The 27,528-nt window shown below is 34.3% G+C and overlaps 2 protein-coding genes across 2 annotated transcripts; both read right to left on the bottom strand.

The window, feature by feature from the left end:
• Positions 1–5,269: 5,269 nt before the first annotated feature.
• Positions 5,270–21,479, bottom strand: LOC128210999 (uncharacterized). The gene is made up of 11 exons (XM_052915365.1): positions 21,185–21,479; positions 19,109–19,166; positions 18,363–18,615; positions 17,801–18,151; positions 13,834–13,915; positions 12,394–12,479; positions 11,503–11,610; positions 9,559–9,663; positions 9,294–9,371; positions 8,694–8,978; positions 5,270–8,394 (listed from the first exon to the last, which is right to left on the bottom strand). Exons 2-11 carry the CDS (start codon positions 19,151–19,153, stop codon positions 7,499–7,501), a joined length of 2,289 nt encoding a protein of 762 aa, XP_052771325.1. The 5' UTR covers positions 19,154–19,166; positions 21,185–21,479; the 3' UTR covers positions 5,270–7,498.
• A 3,807-nt stretch (positions 21,480–25,286) lies between these two features.
• Positions 25,287–26,123, bottom strand: LOC128210749 (tetra-peptide repeat homeobox protein 1-like). Its single transcript, XM_052915102.1, has 2 exons — positions 25,794–26,123; positions 25,287–25,703 (listed from the first exon to the last, which is right to left on the bottom strand). The coding sequence occupies exons 1-2, from the start codon at positions 26,121–26,123 to the stop codon at positions 25,287–25,289; spliced, it is 747 nt and encodes a 248-aa protein (XP_052771062.1).
• Positions 26,124–27,528: the final 1,405 nt, after the last annotated feature.

The following is a 27,528-nucleotide window of genomic DNA, read 5'->3' as shown; positions in this document are numbered from 1 at the left end:
AAAGTTTGCTTAGTCTTTGAAGGATATTCAGTTGCATAGCTGCTTTTTCGCACATTTTAGAAATCTAGGCACCAACATTTAATAAACTATCTACCTCAACGCCTAAAAATTTATCTAGCTTTTCACAAACAATAGTGTGATTAAGTATATTTAGTTGTTTTATTTCAGACTTTGAGCCCACAGAAATTGCTTGGTATTTGTCAGGGTAAGCCTGCATTTGATTGGAAGTAAACCAGTTGATCAAACTGTTTCTCTCTTCTTCAATAGTGGTATTTACAACATCAGGATATCTATCACACACATAAAGAATTTTGTCATCTGCATAATTATACAAAGCTGCATTACTGATAAAGTAGATGATGTCGTTGAAAAAGATGTTGAAAACTCGAGGCCCTATTAATGATCCTTGTGACACGTCTTTCAGTATGTAGTCCTACGCACTGGTTATTTGACCAAGTTTGACACGTTGTTTTCTGTTTGTAAGATAGCTGTGCATAAGTTTACATGCTGGGGCTGAGATACCATATACATTAAGCTTGCCTAAGATGAGATCATGGGGCAGGCAGTCAAATGCTTTTGAAAGGTCATCATGGACTTTTTCTCAAGTCTACCACCAGCCTTAACAGAGTAATTTGACATCAAAATGCAGTTTTAAAAGCTGCCAAGAAAGGGCAAAAAATGACAAATCAGTTGCTCACTAATGACCCGTTCATATATATTGGAAAGTGCTGGTAAATACTTATTGTTCTATAGTTCTTTTCAATAAAGGGGTCATCTTTCTTGAAAATAGGGGTAGCTTGTGCTAGTTCGGAGGAATTAGATCTATTCCAGTTTCTTTTTTGGATTTACCTGTCACTATATATTCCAATATCTATATCGGTAAAATGAAAGTCAGGTGACATTTGGCAATTTCCCTGTATTTTGTCAAGACTAGGGTGTTAACCTTTAAGTTGAGTTCCAGATATTCCAATATATATATATACGACCAGAAGTCTTTAGATACGGGTCTTCCACTACACCTTTCTTGTAAATAAACAGCTATAGATTCTCCTTCGACCATGGTTTCAAGATTTCTGAACATAAGATAGCTTAACCAGTAAGCCATGATCTGGTTTCCGTAATAGGTGTTTCTTGCTTGACGAGCCTTGTAAATAGGTTAAGGTACCTAGATTACATTTAAGGTGGTGGATTCCTTTTTTGGGGTTTTCTGTTTTACTGAAGCATGCTCGTCAATGACTTGTTGCAATAGGTATTCGTAAGCCTAATATATATCATCCATGTCCTCAAAGATATGGGCGAGATGGAACGGTACATATGACTTACCTACACGAGTATGCGTTGCTAAATATGACATATCAATAATATAATACTTAAATATTAAGTAATGCATGAATTCTTAATATAGAAACAACATAACACACACATATATATATATATATATATATATATATATATATATATATATATATATATATATATATATATATATATATATATATATAACTCTTTTGTTACTTGAAAGCCAGTTTACTTATTTTTTCATATGTTCATACATATTCTTTGATTGTGTTGTATTCATATCTGTCCAACTGTCAAGGTGTTTTATTATTTTCCATTTATAGTTGTTTTTTTTTTTTTCAAATATGACACCAGTACACTATTATAATATGGTTGCCATGTCATTCTCAGTGAGTTCCATTTATGGGTATGCAGCTGTTACCTGCTCGTATCATCATTGTAGATCGGCTTTGGTGAAACAAAATAATAAACATCGATATGATTAAAATAGGCACATTTAATGTTAGAGGCTTAGGAATGTCAAGAAAAGAGCCCAGATTTTTAATTGGTTAAAACAGCATAATTATGATATATTCTTTTACAAGAATTACACAAGAATTGTACAAGTTCTGATCTAACGGTATGGCAAAGAGAATGGGGCAATATTATTTATTTAAGCGGCAATTGTTCAAATAATCAAGGAGTAGGCATCTTGTTAAATAGAGATTATGAGATAATAGAGCTTAACGAATTAATAATTGGAAGATTACAATATCTAAAGTTAAACATCCAAGAAAAAACGTGTTTTTTTAAATGTATATGGACTAAATAATGACGATGACGATTTCTTTAAAATAATACAAAATTTTGTTAACGATAAAGAAGATGAAACCATGATTATTGGAGGTGATTTTAATGTAGTAATTGATGTTGAAAACGATAAAAAGAACAGTCACAATAAAACACATTGTAAAAGTAGAGATATAATTCAAAAATTAATCAATAATTATGATATTAAAGATGTGTGGCGGTTAAATAACCCAGACATTCGCCATTTTACTTGGCATTCAAACCACAGGCCTCCTATATTTTGCAGGTTGGACTATTTTTTGGTCTCTACAAATATTTTAAATTGCATCTCGAAATGTAAAATATCTACTGGTCTAAGGTCAGACCACTCAATAGTATCTTTTGAAATGAACTTTTTATCTGAACCACGTGGTCCAGGATATTTCAAAATAAATAATTCAGTTTTACTTGATGATAAATATCAAAAAGAAATTAAAAGAAATATGCTACTATTAAATATTGTTCTTTCAAAAAGAAAACAGAAGCTTTAGAAGAAACAAAGTTGATTAATGATATTGAAGAACTTGAATTTTCAATAAGTTACACTGATACGGACTATACTACCTTAGATACTCTTACAGAAATGAAAAATCGTTTAGAAGAAATACACCGAATTAAAACACAGGGTTTATATATAAGGTCGTAGGCAGCTCAAATTGATGGTATGGATAAAAACTCAAAATATTGTCAAATTTAGAGAAAAAAAAGAAGTGAAACGAAGTGAAACGAAAACTATAACATGTCTATCTGTAAATGGAAATGAAATTACAAAAACTAAAGATATACTAACATACAAACCTTTTTTACAGTAAACTCTATAAACATGATAATATTGATGTTAACGATATAAATAAATTCTTTGGTGAACGTGAAAATATAATTCAACTAAAAGACACACAGAGACAATCATGTGAAGGCTTATTGACGGAAAATGAATGTGCAACAGCCCGTTTAGATATGCCAAATAACAAGAGCCCAGGATCAGATGGAATAACAACTGAGTTTTATAAAATATTTTGGCAGGATCTGAAAGTTTACCTTCTGAATTTTATCAATTACTCTTTCGAAAACAAAACTTTAACTGGCCTTCAAAAGCAAGGTATTATTAACCTTATTCCTAAAAAAGACAAAGAACATCACTAAATAACTGGAGACTAATTTCATTCTTAACATTGACTACAAAAAAACCACAAAGGCAATAGCAAACCGTATAAAATGTGTTGCCTTCTATTATACATAAATCTCAAACTGGATTTGTTAAAAGCAGATACATACTAGATGAAAACATTAGGCTTCTCTTTGAGACGATCGATAATTTAAACGAAAATAACAATCCAGGACTGCTATTCTTCGCAGACTTTGAAAAAGCTTTTGACAGTTTAAATCACACTTTTTTAATGAAGACACTTGATTCCTTCAATTTCGGCAGCTCACTAATACAATGGATTTTTACGTTTTATAATGGAATTAAAAGTTGTGTTTCGAATAATGGTCACCTGTCCGATTTCTTCGACATTGAAAGAGGTGTACGACAAGGCTGTCCACTATCCCCTTACCTGTTCATTATATCTATAGAAATGTTATCCATTGCCGTACGATCAAACAACTCAATTAAAGGTATAACTGTAGCAATTGAAGATTTAAAAAATACTATGTTTGCCGATGATGCAACGTTTATCACTGACGACACAAAAAAGTCATTTGAAAAACTTGTAGAAACTATTGACAAATTTAGTAGTATATCTGGTCTAAAACTAAACATAAAGAAATCTTTTATTCTTAGAATTGGTTCTTTAAAAGACACTAATGTTGTTTATTGCAAACGCAATAATTTTACATGGACATCTGATAAAGCATGCACTCTCGGAATGATATTCACAAATGAAAAACACAAAACCTTTGATCTTAACTATTTCTCCAAACTACGTGAATTATACACCTGCTTAGATAGATGGAGGAAACACAACCTTTCATTACTTGGCAAAGTGACTTTTATTAAGACATACGCGTTGCCAAAGATAATCTATCCATTGACTGTTCTTTGAAACCCACCAGATAATATCCTTAAAGTACTTAATCAAAAACTGTTTAATTTTATTTGGGATGGGAAACCTGATAAAATATCTAGACACACATTAATCAATAATCATGAAGGGGGAGGAATTAAAATGACTGATATTTTTTCATATATACATTCGCTGAAAGCAGGGTGGTTAACACGTCTATTAGATGAAAACAATGAAGGCGACTGGAAAAAGTTTTATTTACAAGAATTTCAGGATCACGGAAGTAAAATATTGCTCGAATCAAATTTAAAAGAAAACGTATAATAAAGAATACTTTTCTGAGAGATATACTCTTAGGTTGGACATCGATAAATTTCGACTAAAATCCGAAATCTATTCCGAAACAAATACTTCCGAAATGGAATAACTCGTTTATTAATATAAATAGCAAGCCGGCTTTTTTTAAGACCTAGTTTATGCGAAGAATTAAGTATATTGAACACTTCTATGATTTTAGAAGACACAGATTTTATGATTTTGAGCAATTTAGAAATTTATATGATCTACACCCTTCAGAATTTTTAAACTACCATGCTTTAATTTCTTGCATTCCAACTAACTGGAAAGACGAACTTAAAAATATTGATTTACATACCATTACACAACCGCTTACAAATAATCTACTGCTTGACAGAATGCTAAGAATAAAGAAACCGAACAGACTTTTATATGAAAACTACATAAACAAGCATAAAGGCCAAATAGTCAACAAACCAGAAGTAAAATGGGAAAATGAATTCATGCTTTTAGAATGGAAAAGTATATATCTAAACTGTTTTTATTGCACTATCGAAAACAGATTAAGGAGCTTTCAGTATAAATATATTAAGAGGATTTTGCCAGTAAACAAAATGTTGTTTAAATATAAACTCGCAAATTCAAACCTCTGCGGTTTCTGCAATATGTATATTGAGGATATAAATCATCTTTATGGGAGTGTTCCAAAGTACAACATTTCTGGTCAAAATTTAAATTATTCCTTGACAGGAACAATATTCAAACTGAAATAACATTAAAAAATGTCTCTTTTGGAATTATAGAGAAACAGACTCCGAGAGTGATGCTTATCAATTTTATTTTCCTATTATCAAAATTTTATATTCATAAATGTAAACTTATAAACGATATTCCAGCTTTTGAAAGCTTTGTCATATATCTCAAACAAAGAAAACAAAAAAGAGAGATGTTTGGCAGAATCTAAGGGCAAAATACAGCTACATGACCTAAAATGGAACCAAATCAATATAAATTGAAATAATTTTTCAAGGTAACCTTTCATGTTTTATTACATGTTTTATTATTTTACTTACATCTCTTACTTTATTGGATTTTTATTTTCTTATTTGACTTAAAAAAACAACATGTTTGCCCCTTTTTTTACAAAACTTTATTTTTTCCTTAGGTAACTAAACGAAAAACAAACATTTCCATCTCATGTGCAACATATACCAATATCAATATTGGAGTAATATCTATATAACAGACACCTCTAAACTTATTTTTTATTGATATAAAATATATGATATTGTAAAATGTATGTTATGCATGATGCCAGAATAAAAGTTTATCACAAAAACAACATAACATATAGTCATATTAAAAGTCATAAAGATTAGGATGGCCTTAAATTTGATTATTTCGGATGTCTTGTACATGAATATCTGTAAGGCTGTATAAACTGTTTAACTTATTTGATATGATTATATTCTAAACTGATGAACCAATACCACATCACATTTACAACTCTTCTAGTCCCTGATGGTGTTATACCTAGTTCTCTATGCTCAAAATTAATTTGAGTTATTCTTTCAACACTAAGAATTTCTTGACAAAAGTTTAAACATACTCTTTCTATGTTAAAGCTATTTTAACCCTAAACTTAACAGCCATAGTATAATTTTCAATAAGTTGTATGTATACACTCATATAAACATGCATGAAGACAAGTTCTAAAGATGAATTATCTGTACAATTTGATATAATTATTTGTTTTGAGCTGAAGCAATATGATGGATAATGTTGAATGTGAAGTTAAATTACACAATGGTATACTTATATCTTAATACAGACGCTACTATAACAGCTGAAATGATATGCGTACAATTATACAACGAAGACTGATGTGACAATGTCAGTAGTTGAAAATTAAAAAAAATAAACCCACTTTAGAGGCATAAGGTAAGGGCCCAAACGATAAATATAAACAAAAACACATGAACACCACATACACATATACTACAAATGCTCGCCAGTAATTGCACATGTTTAGCAATATCTGATATAAAAATACCATTGTGAATTCATTTAATAAACGCAGTTTGACTGCAGAAAGCAATTGATTAGGCATAAGCAGATACACAAACATATTTACAGGGACTCGCTCATGTGTTGTAGGGTCTGACCATGCGAACAAGATGATAGATGATCGCAATAATAGTCAAACATCATTAACAATTTAAATAACAGCTGTTAACATGTATTTTAAAATGTCACAAAACAATACTTAGTATGCCCAAAACATTTTGTTCAAATTAATATATGTTTGAAGTTTGTTCTTAAAAGTAGGAAACATTACCCAGTTTGAGCAAGTTTCATAAACTCATGCCAACATACCCACGACTGACCCATTTTGATACACTCAAAGACGATGGGCACATACACATCACTGAGGTTGCATGGCTGTAATGGAATAACGTACAGCTGCGTTTAAATGTTGCCTTCTTCAAGAATTGTCCAAATTCCGTTTATTATAATTAAACTATATTGTGTGCTAATAGTTCACATGCTTCTTCATGATTAGCCAATCAGCAGATGACGACCACTTTAAAAAATTGCATATATCCATTATGACGAATTCATTTTTGTACATGGAAACAATTCTTGCCATCATCATTTACAACATTTGCAGCTTCTTTGAATTATAATCTAAGAAGTGTTTGACCACTCGTGTATTTGCTGCACAGCACAATGTTCGACACCAATACTACTTTCCAAGAATCCGACTGTTGATTTCTGATTGCACTTAATATATATTTTGGGTTTCTATCTAAATTTTTCTGCTAAAACAATATGGCACAATTAGGACATCTGACTTGAAGGCTCTTGAGTCTCGCCAAAAAAAATGCTGTCCTTTGGGTCCCGGGACACGGCTAGTGTCGAAACCTGCGACAGTAACTTTTGTAACTTAAGAACTCATACACAACAAATGCAAACTTAATAAGTAGTGTTACATTTGAGTTTCATCTGTCCTTGATGTAGTAGCTATGCTACTAGTACTGACTATGCTGCTAGTACTGACACCGCTGCTACAAGCTGTCACCTTCAACATCGATATTGCTGTTCGTCTCAATATCAATAAAGACAGCGTTTCGGTCACCATCGCCCGTAGTGTCATTCGAGACAGCGTTAATGCCTAGCTCATCCGTAGAATCATTCAAGACAGCGTTTGGGCCACGTTCGTCCGTAGAATCATTGAATACAGCGTTTGGCTCACGCACGACCGTACAATCATTCAAGACAGCGCTTCGGCAACGTTCGTCTGTAGTATCATTTAAAACAGCGTTTGGCTCACGCTCGACCGTAGATTCATTCAAGACAGCGTTTCGGCCACGTTCGTCTGTAGTATCATTTAAAACAGCGTTTGGCTCACGCTCGACCGTAGAATCATTCAAGACAGCGCTTCGGCCACGTTCGTCTGTACTATCATTGAAAACAGCGTTTGGCTCACGCTCGACCGTAGAATCATTCAAGACAGCGTTTCGGCCACGTTCGTCTGTAGTATCTTTGAAAACAGCGTTTGGCTCACGTTCGACCGTAGTATCATTCAAGACAGCGTTTTGGCCACATTCGTCCGTAGTATCTTTGAAAACAGCGTTTGGCTCACGTTCGACCGTAGTATCATTCAAGACAGCGTTTCGGCCACGTTCGTCCGTAGAATCGTTGAAGACAGCGTTTGGCTCACGTTCGACCGTAGTATCATTCAAGACAGTGTTTTGGCCACGTTCGTCCGTAGAATCGTTGAAGACAGCGTTTGGCTCACGTTCGACCGTAGTATCATTCAAGACAGCGTTTTGGCCACGTTCGTCAGTATAATCATTGAAAACAGCGTTTGGCTCCTGTTCATCCATAGAATCATTCAAGACAGCGTTTTGGTCATGTTCGTCTGTAGTATCATTCAAAGCAGCGTTTTGATCACGCTCGTCTATGTTTTAAAAGAAGTAATTGATAAACAATAGTATATAGAAATACAAGTATTTTATACAGATGAACTAATTGGGAAAGAAGGGGTTATCGGAATTTTACAGGGACGGTCGTGAGAATGTGAAACAAACTATATATTACAATATAAAGTTGTTATGAAAAGGAAATAAACTCTTGATCTGGTTCAATCTAATGTAATTAAAATGTGGTCACAAAAGCGAAATCGGCCAAACATTTTACCTATATTTGAAACACCGGCAAATGCTTAGTTTTAAGAAAAGATAAAACTGGAACACCTACCGTAAAGCTCCTGATTTTTTTCAGAGCCCCAGTTAAAGTCAACGCCTGACCGAATAATTGCTTCCTTTAAATCATTTAGTGTTGCATCAGGTCTGGAGTTGCGCAATTCTATCAGCATACGATGAACAACATCAATATGACCATTTATATTGTTGTCATATTCAATGTGGTGTATCGTGACTCTGCTGAGCCCCAGATCTAAACCCAAACCTTTCCAGTTTTCTCCAATGAGCGACGCAACGTTCCATAGTTCTCGGTCACTTGGTATTTTTCTTTTCCAAGAAACTAAAATATGAATCATGAAACTTTCAAAAATCAATTAATAATATTAATAATTGTTTCTCAAGACAATCGTTTGTACTACGTAAGTCAATCTCTAAAGAAACAAATTGTTGAAACATTTACATGTATTTAATGTTTCAACAATTTGTTTCTTTATATAAATTATATATAACTAATTTCGACTGCCTGTTGGTATAAATAAATCTTACTTAACAATATGTCTTTAACATTTCGAACGACAAGATTTTCGTTTCGGTTTCTTCGTTTTGAAAGTACTTTCAAACAATTATTTGAAAAAATAAACATTATTGCAGTTACCTCCCCTGCCTTCTTGTTCGACGTGTGTAAGAAGATTAACACGATTCTGGTTGTTTTCATCCGAGTCTCCCTGTGACTCTTTAAAAAATATTACATAGATATAAGCAATTTAGTTAACATATAATATATGCCCAGGAGGTCAGGAAAATATGTTTTTAAAGTTTTACGAGGGTTGTTCAGAAAGTTTGCGGAATTTTGAAATAAAAATAATGTCCCTGTTGATAACGTTTATAAATTGGTACACATTTTATTGATAAAAACTTACTTAAACAGGAAGAGTATTGGCAGAGTGCTTTTTCCACCATTAATCTGGCTGCCTCTTTCCTTCCATTTTCGTTGTACTCCTTCCTAATAATTTCTTTGTGCCAATCTAAAAATCATAGGGAAAAATATACGTTGGAAGTCTTGATGATATTGAATAACCAAATGTATATATAGTACGTATATGATTCACTTATAATATGCCTCTATATTTTCTGAACAAATATATGTAAACATTTAAAGATTAATTTGGTAAATTCATACACAGTCAAAGCCTTTGGGATCTTGGAAAATATTTTGAGATAACGAACATTCGATATAACCGAAATGTATTAAGTGTATGATTAAACGGAAAAAATCGAATGAAGTTCAACATATTCAGAGCATCGAGATAACGGAGTTCGACATAGCGAATTTCGACAATATTTGATGACAATCACGACAAATAACAAGTATATTTTCCTAAGATATGATTCAAGGTTAAAAGATTAAACGTTTAATTAATTATTTATTTACTTGCCCAGAAATACATTATTTTTTATGATTAAATTTTGACTGGCAGAATTTCAAGTATATGCGCATGCATTTCTATTTTTGAATGCAATTATGTGACGGAGGAACTATCTTTAAGTTGGTCAAACCAAATTTATACAATTATTTATAGCTATGTTATTACGCTAGATTACTGACCGTATACTATATTATTTATATATTATCTCTCTATATTTTACAATATTTTATATTCTATTTTCATATGACGCATTTATTATAGTTGAAGCACATGTTTATATTTTACTATATTTATCTGCCCCAAGAAAGGACATTGTGCATGCAGATATAGTCTTCAAAATGCATTATGAAAAACGTGCGTGTGGATGTATTTATTATGGTTATACAACTCTAATATCGCCAGAAAGATGAAAGACTCAGCTACAAGAAAAACACAACCTTAATGATAGTTCCTGCTACTAATTATTGCATAATTAGACGAAATGCGCAGACTCGTCTCTGAAAATACATATAACGAAAAAATAAAGAGGTTTGAAAACTTAGTTTCAACAATTCCCCTCTAAAACACGATTCATAGAGGCTAACATGCATATTTTGCGAATGCATTTAAAAAAAGTAGCTTAAAATATCATCCCTACCATTATGACCTCGATGATTAAGGCGCGTATTTACCCGAATCGAATCATTCTTGTTTCAGTATAGCTACTTTCACTTTCAATACCCATGTTGCAATTTCGACCTTTTGTCCAGTGTTCGTATTACAACATTTATAACTTTTTTTCAAGAAGTTTTTTGTTAAACGTAAAGAACAAACAGTGTTTTTTTTAAACTGATCGGCGCAAATATTTGGCAGTTCATGTGTCGTGATCATCTTTCTCGCAGTTAAACCTCGCGCGCGCAAGTTTCTCGATGGAGAATCATTCTCCGAAATAAAATTTTCGCGATAAGATGACATGGAGTAGAATCCTATTTGCTAGGAATGGGCTGATTTAGCGTATCGAACGAGCTCTTGTTAATCAAGATAATACTTCTGGTCATTAAACTGACTTGGAATACAACCTCATTGGCTGACATATTGTCAATGCCAAGTCTGTCACAGAGAGTGTGTTATTAGATGGGTAACAGTAGACGGACGTTCAAACACCCGCAAAAAATATCTCAATGATTTAGTCTATGTCTTAATGACTTAATTTTTGCAAATGTAGGTTGTATTCTAATGTGAGACAATTCCTAATATATCAAAGCGTGCCGAAAATCGGCAAAAAACAACCAAACACAGTATAGTTAAATATGTCATATTAAAGTTATTAATTGGAATTTATCGAACAATGTGACAGATACCCTTATCATACTAGTAAAGATATAAAGCATATTCAAGTATTTCTTAAAAACGAAAACAGTCACCGAGGCTTACCGTTAATAAATTGTATTTACTTACAGATCTTCATCAATATCCATGCAATAAGGCCTACGACAACTGTTCCAAGTACTACTCCAATGACTATACCCAGAACATTTGTCTTCTTTGTACTGACGACAACTTTCTCTGAATTAGACGAGAAAAAGCAAATGTCATAAATGTGATATACATTAATACACATAAATGCAATTCAGTTAATTCGGAACAAATGCATTTCCATGCTAGCCACTCAAAAGACCCTGTAAAGGCTTGTTTATGGTGATATTTTGATGTTTTTTAGTACGAAAGATCTTATAGATATAATTTGAATACTTCAAATTATAGTAATTAAAAGCGTATATACTTGAGATAAGAAGCTACAATGAAAAGGATAAAGGATCTTGAAAACATTTTTGTTCAAACAATTATAGATGTGTTTCAATGTGAAAAAAAACCCAACAACATAACATTAGAATACAATTATGCTATGGTGGCATATTACTGATAACTGGTAACACGAATCGTATCTAGTCGCTTGGTTATGATGTTACGTATTAAGTGGTATTCACAAATTATAACAAGATAACCAAATACTGCAAAGAGACAGAAATGTATTTATAGATAATTGGTTACACGAATCTTATCTAGTTAACCAGTGTTTATGTTACTTATTACGTAGAATTCGTAAACAATAACGAGATAACCTGTTAGTATTGTAAAGCATGAAAAGGTAACAAGTTGCAGTTCCGAGAACTGTCAAGCCTGTCTCTAGCCTTATGTAATTTAATTTACCAAAACGTTTCGCGAATATTAACTAGATAGCTAGATAATTATCGCGAAAGTAAAGTAGTTAACACAAAACAATTCGAGAACGGTATCAGGCTATCTTACTGCAGTATTATGCCACAACAATATCCAAATACAACATACCATTTTCAGTTGTGGTGGCGATTGTAACCTGAGTGTGTGTTTGATCAGCTGTAGAAGAAGCTGTCTTTGGCGTCTTCGTTTTGGCTCTAAAATAATTATGCTGATAAAAGTTTGAATTTTGAAATGCATGCGAGTTAATCCACAAGCGTTTACTGACTTGACAAGAGTATCATACAAACGAGGAAATCATTATGCGTTTACTGACTTCACAAGAGTATCATACAAACGAGGAAATCAACAAGCGTTTACTTACTTAGTATCATACAAACGAGGAAATAAACAAGCGTTTACTGACTTGACAAGAGTATCATACAAACGAGGAAATCAACAAGCGTTTACTGACTTGACAAGAGTATCATACAAACGAGGAAATCAACACGTGTTTACTGACTTGACAAGAGTATCATACAAACGAGGAAATCAACACGTGCTTACTTACTTGACAAGAGTATCATACAAACGAGAAAATCAACAAGCGTTTACTGACTTGACAAGAGAATAATACAAACGATGAAATCAACACGTGTTTACTGATAAGACAAACATTTCAAACACACGGGGAAATAAACAAGCGTTTACTGACTAGATAAAAGTATAAAAAAATGAGGAAGTCAACAAGCGTTAACTGATTAGACAAAACGTATCAAACATACGAGGAAATCAACAAGCGTTTACTGATTAGACAAACATATCATGCATACAATGTACATGAAAAAAAACAACGTTTACTGACTACAAAACATAGCATTTACAAACGAAAGTGGAGTACTATCAAGTAAAACAAACTAAATCTAATACGCACACTTAGAAAATCAGTATAGTTTATTTGGATTTTTTAAGGAGTTTCTTTGTTATAGTTACGATAAAATGTCATCTCATGAAGATTTTAATAGTCCTATACGGAAATCAAGCCCCGCGCTTTTGTACGGACCAGTTTCGTTTCGGCGATTGTTCAATAAAGGGTCACCCAATAATCATTGAGTGAAATAATACTGATTTTTAAAAATTGGTTTCAGAGGGAAAATCGGTCCTGCCTCTGGTAGATGTTTTTATCGATTAAGTTGTTAAATGTTTTAATGTTTAGCAAATTATATAAATGGTTCCCATAATTGCCATTTCTGTCCAATTAATTTGAATTCTAACCATTTATTTCAGAGAAGATCTTTTAATATAGTCAAATAGGGACAACAGTTTCATTCTTATATCGGCCTTGCATTTTGACGTACAGGATCATTTTAGCAATTTTGAGAAAGGGTCTGATTTCTGTCCATTGACTTAAGAGGTGAATTTTTTTGGGAAAAGTTAAAAATGTAACTATTTTGTTTGATCAATGTATGATCCTTAAAAATGATCACGCGGGCTAATATGAGATGTCGTTTGTTGGAATTATATCGGACATACAAGGGGCACAGTATGAATGGAAATAGAAGCAATTCTTACGTGGCGCTTGCTCTCTCAACACATTTATCTGAATCGTCCGTTCTGTGGTAACCGTCTGGACAATGGCTGATGCAGGTGTAATCTACAAATAACATAAATAAAGTTAAAGTAATAATAATAATAATAATAATAATAATAATAATAATAATAATAATAATAAAAATAATAATAATTTGTATTGTTGTATACATGTTTAACAAATGGCTTGTACGTTTTGAATTAAAACTAGTCATTTGAAATACGTAGCACTTAACTGAAGGTATGACAGACATTCATGCAACACATGGGTTAGCTGCTGTAACAACTTTGTTATATATGAAATTGTTGCAATTCTATTTGTTGGATGTATTCTTTACAATAATCCCCTTTGACACCAGATTCAATACGTTCATTTGAAGGATTTTATTAAACAATCCATCAAGTGAACTCAGGTCTGTGTGCGCCATTTTGCTGCATTATGGCTTGTTCATTGTCATTTAGACCATTGCCTTGTGTCTAATAACAGGGCTGGACTTGTCCCTGTAGTTTTCATTTTATTATTTACCACCACGAATTGTGTTAAAAGCCATCATTGACCTGGCAAATTATGATGAGGACATACAGGAAGGTCATTTCACTAGGGTCTCATAACCAAGTGTTCTAGTCATTATCATAATTATTGTTCTTTTGGTAAGTTTAATTCTAACGTTTCTGTCTTATTAAAGTTTGTATCCTTCAATGTGTGTTGTTTGTTAGATATATTGTTTTTTGTGATTTTTATAACTTTATCATTGAATATGATGCCACTGGTTTGTCTGAAACAAAGCTTGATGATTTGGATACTGTAAACATCGATGAATATAATATCTTTGGCTTTTACCATCAAATATGTCAACATTAATCTGTCGGGTTGGTGTTTTGATCAAAACTATTTTAGCTCCCTTCATAAGAGTTTTAAACTATGACAACTGAAACTATTTTTGTTAACATTTGATTAAACTGTATTTTTGCAAATGTTATATTCTGATTAGTTTATATTCCTCCTGAAGGGTCAATATCAAGTTCTGTAGAATTATTTGATGAGTCTTTTGTAAATGATATTTTAACAAATGCTTCTGAAAATTGTCATGTATGCCTAATTGATTGATGATTTGAATGATATATTTGGAACAAAGTTGGAATATTTACATATAGAAGAAAACATTGGTCATGATAAATGTGTGGTTTATACCAATTTCGTTTAAAAAAGACAACATTTAGCTGAGTAAATTAGCCATTTCTGTATAAAGACACTCCTGTGATTAATCACTTATAACCATGGTTATAGACTTATTGAGATGTGCAATTCATTTGATATCCATATTGCTAACGGAAGATGTGGCAATGTAAAAAAGTTTCAAAATAGAAGGATAAGTCCTATTGATTATGTGCGTTGTTCTCCCGAGTTATTGATTATCTTTGCCATGAAAACAAAGAAGGCATAACACAAAAACGAATCCAGGACAAGATCAAACAACATATTTTGATAATTGGTATGATTTGAATGCAATACAATATATGTAAATTGTTCGATCTTATTTTGGATACAAGTCTTAGTCCCGAAGAATGGTACATTGTATAAAGTTACAATGCTTTCCAAACATTACAAGAACGGGGAATTAAATAAATCTGATAATTATAGAGGTATAACCATATTTAGCTGTTTTAGAAAATTATTTACAAGTATTATAAATAGAAAGATAGTATATTTTTAGAAGATTCAGGCCATTTGTGCGAGAAACAGGTTGGTTTTAGAAAAATTTACAGCACTGTGGTCTGTGAATCATGTATTTCCTCTAAAGATATTAGTGGGTGCCTACAAGGGTGCAATTGTTGATAACCGTAAGGCGTTTGTCTCAGTTAGACGTGTGTCACTCTAGCACATTTATTACGTAATGCTATTAAAAATAAAGTATTCAAAAGTATATACTTTATTTATGGAAATGCAACGTGTTGCGTAATAAGACATGGCGGCTTATCTTATTAATTTTTAAGTTCTTTTTGGGAACTTCAAGGAGAAATGTTATCTCTGATTTTGTTTTTATTTCTTAAATGACTTGGTGGCACATTTGACTGAGCTTCATAAGGATTTATCTGAGTCAATTCAAAACATTTTAAGGCTTTATATGTTGGTGAATGCTGAAAGCACTGCTACTTTGTCAGAATCAGCCTCTGGTTTACAGTATGCTTTATGTGCCATACATTGTTTTGTAATTGGTGAAAATTAGCAATCAATTCCAATATTATTTTGTTATATTCTCTAAAGAAGAATGTAGTAATCTACCATTTTTACTTATTTATATCAATAACAGATTGGACATATTTTTTTTACAACTCCAGTAGCTACCTGAGTGTCTGTTTCAACTATAGCGCCAAGTTAAATAAACGAAAAGGCTCTTGTGCGTCCATGTTCTCTTTTTTGTAACTTCAAGGTCATTGTTTTTTACCTTGATCTACAACTCGATGTAATTGATGCTATGATCATTTCTATATTAATATATAGCTCTGAGTTATGAGGTTTTAAGAAAAAAATAAATGATTGCTTAGTTTCAACTCTACTCATTATGAATATTAAAAGGTCAACACCAAATATCACAATATTCGGTGAATTACGTGTTTTATCTTATGATCAGCTGATGCAAAGCATAGTTTTATATATGGTTTTGTAATCATAGGTTGCCTATTGAAAAAGTACATTTAATTATATATAATGAACCTTTTGATAGAATATGTCACATGTGCTCTAAACATGACTTTCCAATGTACAAAATCTAATTTAATAAAAAGTAAAGACATAAACAATTCCATATGCAGACAGAATACTCTTATTTTTCAAAACTATTGATATAAATATCCTCCTAAAATTATTTAGTTTTGCGAAACATTAGTGCAAGTTGTTAATCAATTCCTTCTGTCCATCTTCCTAATTCAGCGGAAAAAACAACATCAATATAATACATTTCATACTCCACTAGAATAACTAATATCTAAATATCACTTTGCCTTTTTAACGAAATATATGCAGATATGCGTTTTCTTATTTCTGTTTCATGTATCACTAAACTGTTTTGTTATCATTTGCCATACATCCTTGTGTTTATCTTGGTATATATTTGTTATGAAACTGATGCCCACATGGACATAGCCCTTGAATAAAACTGGTAAACCTAAAGTAACCTACAATTTAATTTGCCAAACATTTCTTTAAGATCTTTTTTCAATATCTTTTTTATTGTTTTGCTACGATTGAAAATAGCTACAATTATTCCGTTTAAAAACGATACAGAAGAGTGGCAGTGTCCAAAACACAGATGCGTTTACCTCTTACATTTTTATACATGGCCCTGAAAGCAGATAAGCCTAACTTCTCAAGACAACTTTTTCTCTCTCTCCAGGTTTGATATATATGTCTTGACTCATAGCATTACTGTTAAATAATTATCAAGCTCTACTAAATCTTTGTATATGCTTAATTTCGATTTTACTGAATTTCCTCCTATCATTTTTGAAGCGTGCAAACCTGCCTTCTCGTTAAAGTTAAACATATACTCATAGAAACAAGCTTCGGGCCCCAATTTCTCGAAACTTCTTAAGCTTGACAGGCTTAAGTAGCTTATTTCAATTAGATAAAATACATACTGAAATTGAATTTTGATAAATGAAAAATGGTTCATTAGATCATCATAAATATAACTCCTATGCGAAGAATAAAACCTCTTTAAGAAGTTAATATTATGCAAATTATTGAAGAACAAAAATAGCGAGTTTAGCTTAATCCTGTTATAAGGGACTTAAGAAGTTTCGAGAAATTGGGGCCGGATGCATAACATACTGAATGCCCATCGTACTTTGAAAATGCTATATGCATATAAATATACGAGTTTGATTATCTATATGATATATAATATCTTATAACAATATTTGTTTAATTTTCCTTAAAAACACTTACTTAAAGCCAGCTCCTGTGTAGACGGACATTTCCTCAACGTACAAAGTTCAGAAGCGAAGAAACATTTTGTTTCGATGTTTTCATTCTCAGGAGCGAACCCTCTCCTTGCATCGCACCTGCAGAAGCCGTCAGTCATCTTTCGTTCAAGCCAGGACTCACCACAGTTTATTTTGTTGCGCTCCCGAATGCACTTGTTAAACTTTTGCCTGAAACACCTGCTATATGACGAGGACAATCTGCCGTCTATGTTGTTGAAGAAGAGTTTGTTTGAGCAAGGTATACAATTTATCCTGGCTTTGTTCGGGGGAAGTTTTTCTCCATTGGCGTATAAAGTGATACTTGGTTCTTCACCTAAAACAAATACATTCGATATGAATCGAAATACATTTTTTATAAGATGCGTATATCAACTGAGCCTCTCACCTAGTACAAAATATAAAACATTGATGTTTGCTTATTAGCCCCTAGCAGCAGTTTGAATTGAAGAACGGCGACATTTAGAATGTAAATCCTAATACAGTAGAGCAGGCAAGGTGTTACGTATGAGTTCGTTACTACAAACCTCTCTTGCAGGGCTTTTCCAGGGCACATTCTTCCAAGTAGTTGATATTACCGGTATGCAGTTCAAAGTCCTCGTAGTCAGCCGCGCAGTGATACGTCAGGCCCTCTGGACAATCCTTCCTCTGGGCCGCACACTGCCAGTCACATGTGGTATTGTCCCCATCACAGTTGAAGGACCAGCCCATCTCCTGTCTCGAACATGTTTTGGCACACCGAGACTCCACAGGTATAAAACCTCCACTGACCTCGTGGATCTGACATAAATTTGTAAACCCGTACTCACTCTGTGCATTAATACTAGTTTAAGGTAACACTGCGCTTTATTGTCATTAAACTTTTATGTCTCAAGCTTTCTTTTTTCTGATAACCGTTAAATACAATCATTACGATCATTAGCTGTATTGTTATCATTATACATTCAAAGTATTACTTCATCATTTTAATGCATTTGGAATAATTTTAAATCCAAAGCATAGACGAACGGATGGCCGTTAATTTATATTATAATTCTATAATCATAACATTCGACCTGGTAACCTCGAAAACAATAGGGGTCATCTACTCGTCATCTTACCACTCAAGTTTGATAGAGCTAGGTGAAACCATTCAGGAGTAATTGTGCAGACACATTTTTGTAACAGCCGAACTAACGGAATTAAGACCGGTTACACGGACGTCCGGATGGACAGACTGTGAGAATATTGTATGACACCCTTCGGGGACTTAGGAACTAATTATCATACTTACTACTCGTAGAATTAGGCATATTCGTAGAATCATTGATACGTTCATTCATGTCTCCATCCTGAAACAATAATAAATGTTCATAGGACATCGTAGAAAATCGACACATGGAGATACATAAGAACAAAGTAAGTTTATCATCTAAAATGTAAATACACAGAAAATACTTTTAAGAAAATATTTACCGAAAAGTGAGGGAGTGCTGGTTCAAGAAATTATAAATAAAATTTAAAAAATCACATGGGGTTTTCCTGTATTATTTGCCAAACGGTTTAACGCAAATTATGTCTTACCTTTACACCAATAGTTCATTATTCCTTTTCAGAATTGTTAAAAAAATACCTAACTATTTAAAAAACCTAACAGTTATTCTTTCTCACCCATTCTGTAAGTAGAACGACACGAGCGCAACCAAACACACTTTATCATATGATGTAATAATAACGTGGGAAAAATAATCACATTTATAGTTGATTTTAACGTACCATTGACACGCGTATGACGACATTCATATACCTTTTTTACACTTTTCAAAATGTTGATTTAAGTTTGTCGTTGCCTGCTTACACAATACAGTTAATAATAAGATAAACAATTTTCAGTGGGTATAAACACGCGATGATTCGTGATCCGAACATATCCGTAGGTGTTGGGTTCATCGTTAAATAATCGCAATTGCCGTAAGGCCGTTCATTAAAGGAATGGATGTTGAGGTGTTAATATTCTCGCATAATATTGTACCTCTTAACTTAGAAGAAAAAATACATTTTGAAGCGTTTTAAATTTAAAGACTTCCCTACCCACTTTGCATTGTGAAGTGCGTTAAACAAAATATTTATAATGTTAGCAAATAAATTCTGTAGGATATTGTTATGTATAATGTATATTTTCTGTAATGGATAAATCCAGAGGCAAATATTAATAAGGAATTATGTATACGAAGAATTGGATGACATGATCTGCAAAAATATGTGTTGAAAGGTTGGGTTAGTCATGATTGCGTGTTCTATTGCTAATAGTTCGTAATATTTGGTTATACGTGCTTACGTCATGATAAAGCCATTACATGATATTAAATAATGACCTTAGCAAGATGGCATGCTAAATAACCTTGATTTTCGCCTTACTATCAAATATCATAAACAACTTATTATAAATAAACCAAAATTGGAATCAATACTAACAGCTATATATAGTATACACTTAAAAAACAATTGACACATGTCCTGGTCTCCCAAATCTGTAAATATTATATATATTTATTAAATGAAATAAAAAACAAACTTTAATAACCTTTTCCCTTCTTTGAATAATAGCTGAGTATCGATTTAATACGAAATAATCACTAGATCATATAGAACTGAAGTAGACATGCAGTTTTCAGTTCATAGAACAATATTTACACCTCAACTTCCATTCCTTACATGAAATGCCTTTTGGCAATTGCGTTCATGAATCGATGACCGCAACATCTTCGGATATGTTCGGATCGCAATTCATCGCATAACAATATACATGAAAACTATTGATCTTGTTATTGTTTGTATTTTGTCAGCAGGTCCCGTAAAATATAAATCAACATTTAAGAAAGTGTTAATTTATTATATTTTAAATGTATTGTTGCCAAAAGGGTTGCAATTTTACGTTTAAAAGTCATTTCAAGTGGTTGTTCTTTTCCCGCGTTATTGTGACGTCATTTAAAAAGATGTTTCCGGTTACAGTCGGGTCGTTCTATTTACAGAATGGGTAAGAAAGGATTACTGAAAGATTTTCTAAACTGAAATGAATTAATTTTTTAACAATTCTTGAATGAATTAAAGAACTATTGGTGTAAATATACTCCACACACTTTGACCAGCCCAATTGCGTTCATACCCTGAAAATGACATCAACCCCGCAATTCATTCCTCAAGTTAAAAGAGTACAAAGATTGAAACATAGTATGACGTTGTGAAACTTGTATGAACGATAGTGACTGATACACCACTACTACTTAATAATAATAATAATAATAATAATAATAATAATAATAATAATAATAATAATAATAATAATAATAATAAACTTTAAATAACTTACTGCGTTTATACAACCATTTAACGAATGAAGTCACTATGATTGATAGGTTATACCCTGCATATAAACACTCCTACATAAGACCAATTACGGGAAACGGCACAGAGGTTAAATCCGACAATGTTCTTATGAATAACAAACATAATTTAATTCCATTAATTTATAATATGAAACTTTTTAAGACTGTTTTTCTCCTTTAAATAATAAAATTGAACATTAACTTAAAACAGATTTTTACTTCCTTGTTAGTATTTTCTACTTCATATCTATTTATACGGATGACTGTATAGGGATTGGTTTGTTAGCGACCTGTACACCTCTGTAAATGACAGTATGAATGCACAGACGTGTGAGCTCAAATTTAATCGATCAGATTTCGTAACATGAGTTGTAATTGTAAATTTATACCTTATCCAAAGAACTGCTTACAATAAGGCCAATATAATGATTTGCTAAATTCTTTTAAATTTGGGCGGAGGTGACATATGTTTTTGTTCTTAGATGTTCGTCTGTTTTACCGTTGAATATATGTATAAGCCCTTTTTTATTTCATTAGGGACCATATAGATGCTTCATAACATTATTCCTTTGTAACATTTGAATGTTACACATCGACACCGTAGGTATGATTAAACGCCGTCCCCGGACAGTTCCTGACCGATGCGCAAATACAGATCACGGGCTCGCCGTGTTTACATAACCCATGTGTGGCGCTCGCAGTGTATACATAACCCGTGTGTCGCGATCGCCGTGTATACATAATCCGTGTGTCACGCTCGCCTTGTATACATAACCCGTGTGCCGCGATCGCCGTGTATACATGATCCGTGTGTCACGCTCGCCTTGTATACATAACCCGTGTGTCGCGATCGCCGTGTATACATAATCCGTGTGTCGAGCTCGCCTTGTATACATAATCCGTGTGTCGCGATCGCCGTGTATACATAACGCGTGTGTCACGCTCGCCGTGTATACAAAACGCGTGTGTCGCGATCGCCGTGTATACATAACGCGTGTGTCACGCTCGCCGTATATACAAAACGCGTGTGTCGCGATCGCCGTGTATACATAACCCGTGTGTCGCGATCGCCGCGTATACATAACCCATGTGTCGCGCTCGCAGTGTATATATAACGCGTGTATTACGCTGGCCGTGTGTCCAAAACCGAGTGTCGCGCTTGTTGTATACACATAACTCGTGTGTCGCGCTCGCCGTGGATACATAATTCGACCATATATATGTTTCTAGACGATCAACGAACAGGATAATAACAATTTTCATTCGACACCGTAGGTATGATTAAACGCCGTTCCCGGACAGTTCCTGACCGATGCGCAAGTACAGACCATTGTTCAACTTTTTAATTTGAGTCATAAAATTTAAGGGGCGGTGGAAAAAGAGGGGGCGGGCGGGGATAAAAAAACAGCAATTAATTTATAGTCGCCTCAGGCATTAATATAAAGTAGACTGTAAATGGATTATTACATTGTGCTTAATTCGTTGTTACTTCAGAGCTCATGCATCCGTTATCTAACATAAGTTACTGTCAGGAAAATTTCTGTACTAGCGTATAATAGATATTTACCTCCTTTAAATCGTCCAAATTAACTTTTTATATCAATTCCTGGCAAAATAAGTAATAAAATACTCTGAAAATGTCCCTTTTCGGCCTAGAAATTATTACATTTGCCTTGGAGGAGTACCAAAATGTACCCTGTCAACATGTTAAACTATTTAAATTTCTGTTCTGAGGGAAGGTTTGTTCCCCTAAATTACACACCCTTTGGTTTAAGTTATTGACATTAAAATGAGGTAAAAACTCTTTGTTCCAAATATAGACGTCTAATTGCTTTCTTTAGCGTTGTTCTTTTTGGTATATTGAAGGTTATAATTGCAAATTCTATATTTTATTCGTTAAGATAATAATAGGATTTTCAAATACATACAGCACGTTATGGGAATATATGTTTGTGGTATAATATATATATATATATATATATATATATATATATATATATATATATATATATATATATATATATATATATATATATATATTGTATTGAGACACAGACTAGAAAACGTATTTCAGGAGCTGTATATAATGGAGACCGGTAGCTTAATTTGAAAGAGCTTTTCAGCTTGCAGAGCAGATACACATTCTCGGTATTCCTACGGTGTCCATGTCTTGCATGGATAATTCACACCCAGAGAGTACTGCTTTCGTTTTGAAACAAACAAGTGCCGGTGTTCGATGCATGGTTATTTTGTACGACCATTAAGCACGGATTTCTAGTGCACCCGTCATTGGGATTTAGGGCGCTCCGAACATTAACGGGATGCTTATTTACTGGAAGCGTAATTAGTGTGCTAACTCTTACTGCCACTCTCTCTACATAACTATCCACTGACTATAGGCTCTACCTTTGCTATACTTTTATCACAGTAATGTAGACACTAATACAAAGTAACCATAACCCTAACCTTATGTCTACTACCTATCTAGTACCAGAACTTGACACCATTACTATAACTCTTTACAGCGTACTTAATACGCAAAATCACGCTACATATTCACATCAACGTCTCAAAATCACCTCAAACACCGTGTATTTCTTTTAAAATATATGGTATAATCCTTCATCGCAAAAAATCAATTGCGTCTACGCAATATCATTGAGTTACAGCACACATACAAACGAACAAATAGTTATGTTATATGAAGTGAATTAAAAGAAACAGTAACAAATTAATGACTTAATATATTTCTAAAGAAATGGTAAAACAACATCATATCATGTAATCACTTATTGTAATAGCATCTAACAGCCTATAAGCCTTATCACTACTTACTTTATTCAAAACACCAGATTCAACCAAAGCGTTGATTGCTTGAACTGTGTCGCTCATAGGCACCATCTGGTTAATGTGGTAGTCTTCAACATTTTTATGTAGTTTTTGCTCTCTTCCTAAACCTCTTGGTTGAGGTACAGGTATATCCTTATCTATCTCAGGATTCACCTCTATCTTATGTTCGAGTTCTACCTGTATTGCTTCGACGTCAGGCTCCGGTTCTATATCATCTAAGCGTCTGTTGTCAGCATGGGGTGTCGACTGAACATCTTCAGTTATATCATTATCTTTCACATCATGAGCTTACGTACTTCTTGCAAACAACCTTTCTTCGATTTCTAGTGTTCCTAGCATACTTAACAATGTCCTGTTGAAGCGCTCGGGTCCGGCGTTGCCGTGAGGATGGTATGGTGTTGGGTGACTTTTCTTAATGTTCATGCTGTAACAGACTTCTCTATTTAAACCGCTCTTGGTATAATGGTCAGTGATATTCAACACATTACTCACACCTTATGCTGGCTCCTTATCAAATATTTCTCGTCTAGTCTCTGTTTTGGTATGAATTGGTAAATGACCGCTCGTCTCCACTTCTCAATTGATGCCTCTTGTCGTTGCATTGCTCTAATTTTTCGGAGTTCTTTTTGAGCTAAAACTTGGCCTTGATCCTGAAAGGCTTCCTCAATGTTCAAGCTGAATGTTGGCAAGCTTTCAATGTATGGTTGTAAAATAATGCAAGATCAAATGGCCTTAACTGTTGAATCATCAAATTTTACAATTTCTTCGTTGTTCTCAGCTTCTAATCATAAGGGATACCCCTATGATTCGTGTCGTTCGCATCATGTTCTTTAATCTAGCTCTGTATTCTATGTCAAAAGAAAACTGACCTAGAGCAGATGCCCATCTCTGACCCGTTGCGTCAAGTTTGGCTGTTTTTGATATGTGAGTGGATTGTTTTCCGTCAAAACCGAAAAATGAATCAGAGCTAAATAATCAGATTTTTTTTCAGTGATGACAAGGTCTGTGAGGACTCTTGGTACTGTGTTCCACATAAAAGCATTATACCTTTCGTTATTCTCTCGAATAAGGTCGGCTAGTCGCCTTCTAACCCGGTACAGGCTCGTGACCTGGTACAGTCGCATGACTTGGTAAATACGAAGGACCTAGTACACGTGCAGGACCTGGTACACTGTATACCTGGTATAGGCGCACGACGTGGTATAGGCGTGGGATCTGGTGCAGGCGTGGGACCTGTTACAGGCACAAGATGTGGTAAAGGTGCGCGGCCTGGTAACGCGCGGGACCTGGTATAGGCGTTGGACCTGGTACAGGCGAGGCAACTGGTACAGGCACGGGAACTGGTACAGGCGAGGGATCTGGAACAGGCGAGGGGTCTGGTATAGGCGTGGGACCTGGTACAGGCGCGGGATCTAGTACATGCCAGGTATCGGGTACAAGCGAATGATCTGGTATAGGCACGGGACCTGGTACAGACGTTGGACCTGGTACAGGAGAGGGATCTGGTAGAGGCGAGGGGTCTGGTATAGGCGTGGGACCTGGTACAGGCGCGGGACCTGGTACAGGCGATGGATCTGGTATAGGAACGGGACCTGGTACAGGCGATGGATCTGGTATAAGCACGGGACCTGGTACAAGCGATCGGCACGGGACCTGGTATAGGCGTGGGACCTGGTACAGGCAATGGATCTGGTATAGGCACGGGACCTGCTACAGGCGATTGATCTGGTATAGGCACTGGACCTGGTACAGGTAAGTGATCTGGTATAGGCACTGGACCTGGTACAGGTAAGTGATCTGGTATAGGCGCGGGACCTGGTACAGGCGTGAGACCTGGTACAGGTGTGGGACCTGGTACAGGCTTGGGACCTGGTTCAGGCGTGGGACCTGGTACAGGCGCTTGACCTGGTACAGTGAGACCTGGTTCTGGCGTGGGACCTGGTACAGGCGTGGGACCTGGTACATGCGCGGGACCTGGTACATGTGTGAGACCTGGTACAAGCGTGGGACCTGGTACAGGCGCAAGATGTGATTAAGGTGCAGAGCCATCAGTTTCGCGAGTTTAACGGACATCCGGTCTCAGAGTTGCTTCACTACACCACCTTTATAAGGTTATTTTTCTGGCTCAGGAACTCGTTTCAGGTTCTGCCTGGCAAGGTTCTGACAAATACACGAGCTGATCGACTTGAATGTTCCCCGTATGAGTGCAAAATTAGTTTCGTCTCTTTTTAGAGACTTTACAAATGCTTTTTTTTCGTCAAAGAATAGTGCCTGTAAAGCCAACGAATAAATATACTTGCTTGGCCTTAACAGCGTAATACGATGCATGCAGGCTAGGTTGAATCGAAATGAAATGTCACGAGATAATCATGTACAGCCAAAGTATTGTTCTTACATGTAAACACCCGTACACAATTTTTCGCCCGATTAAGTGAACGTGTGTATTTTTATACATTATGTCACATGGAGTTTAATTGATTTTAATTGTATGTGCGCAATGATTTATAGGAGAAAAAATGGAATAAAAAGACATGTGAACAACCATACAAAAAGCTTGCTCAATTAATTCTGCATTTCAAATATTAATACCAAGTATAATAAAATTTACACTATTTTATCATATTGGGTATAAAATATAATTGCAGTCACTAGAACACTTCACAGTCGGTTATGTTTCAACCGTTATCACGCATACGTGTTGCTTTCAGTGGTGGACCAATTTAATTCTACTTTAGAGAACGTCATGGCAGCATTTTCCGTAATATCACATAATCTGCAAAAAAAACATATTTTTGGTAAATGTCCTTCAACGGAAATCACAAACGTTCTTATCATAAGAAAAACGAAAGTTTTTTTTCAAAAAGAAAACACACTTATGAAAGGCAGAGTTATGAGAAGAGTGTTATAATGCTGAACTCTGTGTATGGTAAGCTAAGTCCTAGGTAGATTATTTTTCACAATGACTTTTAAAAGGGTAATCATGAGTCTTGACTTCTGTCTCATGCTTATATTTTATGCAGCCATACCTAAAATGGTATTTATTAATCTACACTTGAAATACAGTATTTACCTTCAAGTATCGCCAGTAATCTAGATATTATTTCTTTTTCTTTATTTTCCTCTTCAGGGCGGAGAAGCCCAATACCTGTCTCCCATGGAGTTCGCCAGGTTAGTAATGGTGAACAATTGGTCAAGGAGGTCGTACATCAAGTAGTCTCTTTTTGTCCCTTTTCGGAGAGCATTGTTGCATATTTCGTTCTATAAACCCCACTGTGAGGTAATAGCCTCACCTGTAAATAAGTTGAAACCTTAGTGTTTGCTTATACTGTAAACTGTAAACACAGTTTTAATGGTACCCTTTGATAGAAATTGTATACTTCAGGTTTATTTGATATTATTGTATATTTACACCCCTGAATTGAAACATGATCTATGGATAACCCTGTAACACATGCTGTCAACAATTACAGAAATAAAG

This window comes from Mya arenaria, chromosome 12, assembly GCF_026914265.1.
Source record: "Mya arenaria isolate MELC-2E11 chromosome 12, ASM2691426v1".
Classification (NCBI taxonomy): Eukaryota; Metazoa; Mollusca; class Bivalvia; order Myida; family Myidae; genus Mya; species Mya arenaria.
The sequence above is the reverse complement of the archived record's forward strand: the minus strand, read 5'-3'. Positions and strand labels throughout refer to the sequence as shown.

Bases quoted from the DNA above. Each gene is read 5' to 3' on its own strand.
- LOC128210749 (XM_052915102.1), bottom strand. From the start codon at position 26,123: ATGTCCGTTAAACTCGCGAAACTGATGGCTCTGCACCTTAATCACATC. The intron at 25,704-25,793 runs GTCCAGTGCCTA...CGCCTATACCAG, and splicing joins AGATCACTTACCTGTACCAG to GTCCCGTGCCGATCGCTTGT.
- LOC128210999 (XM_052915365.1), bottom strand. From the start codon at position 19,153: ATGAACGTATCAATGATTCTACGAATATGCCTAATTCTACGAGTA. The intron at 13,916-17,800 runs GTAAGTGTTTTT...TGTTATTTGTAG, and splicing joins TACACAGGAGCTGGCTTTAA to ATTACACCTGCATCAGCCAT. The intron at 8,395-8,693 runs GTAGGTGTTCCA...TTTAAAACATAG, and splicing joins AAAAAATCAGGAGCTTTACG to ACGAGCGTGATCAAAACGCT.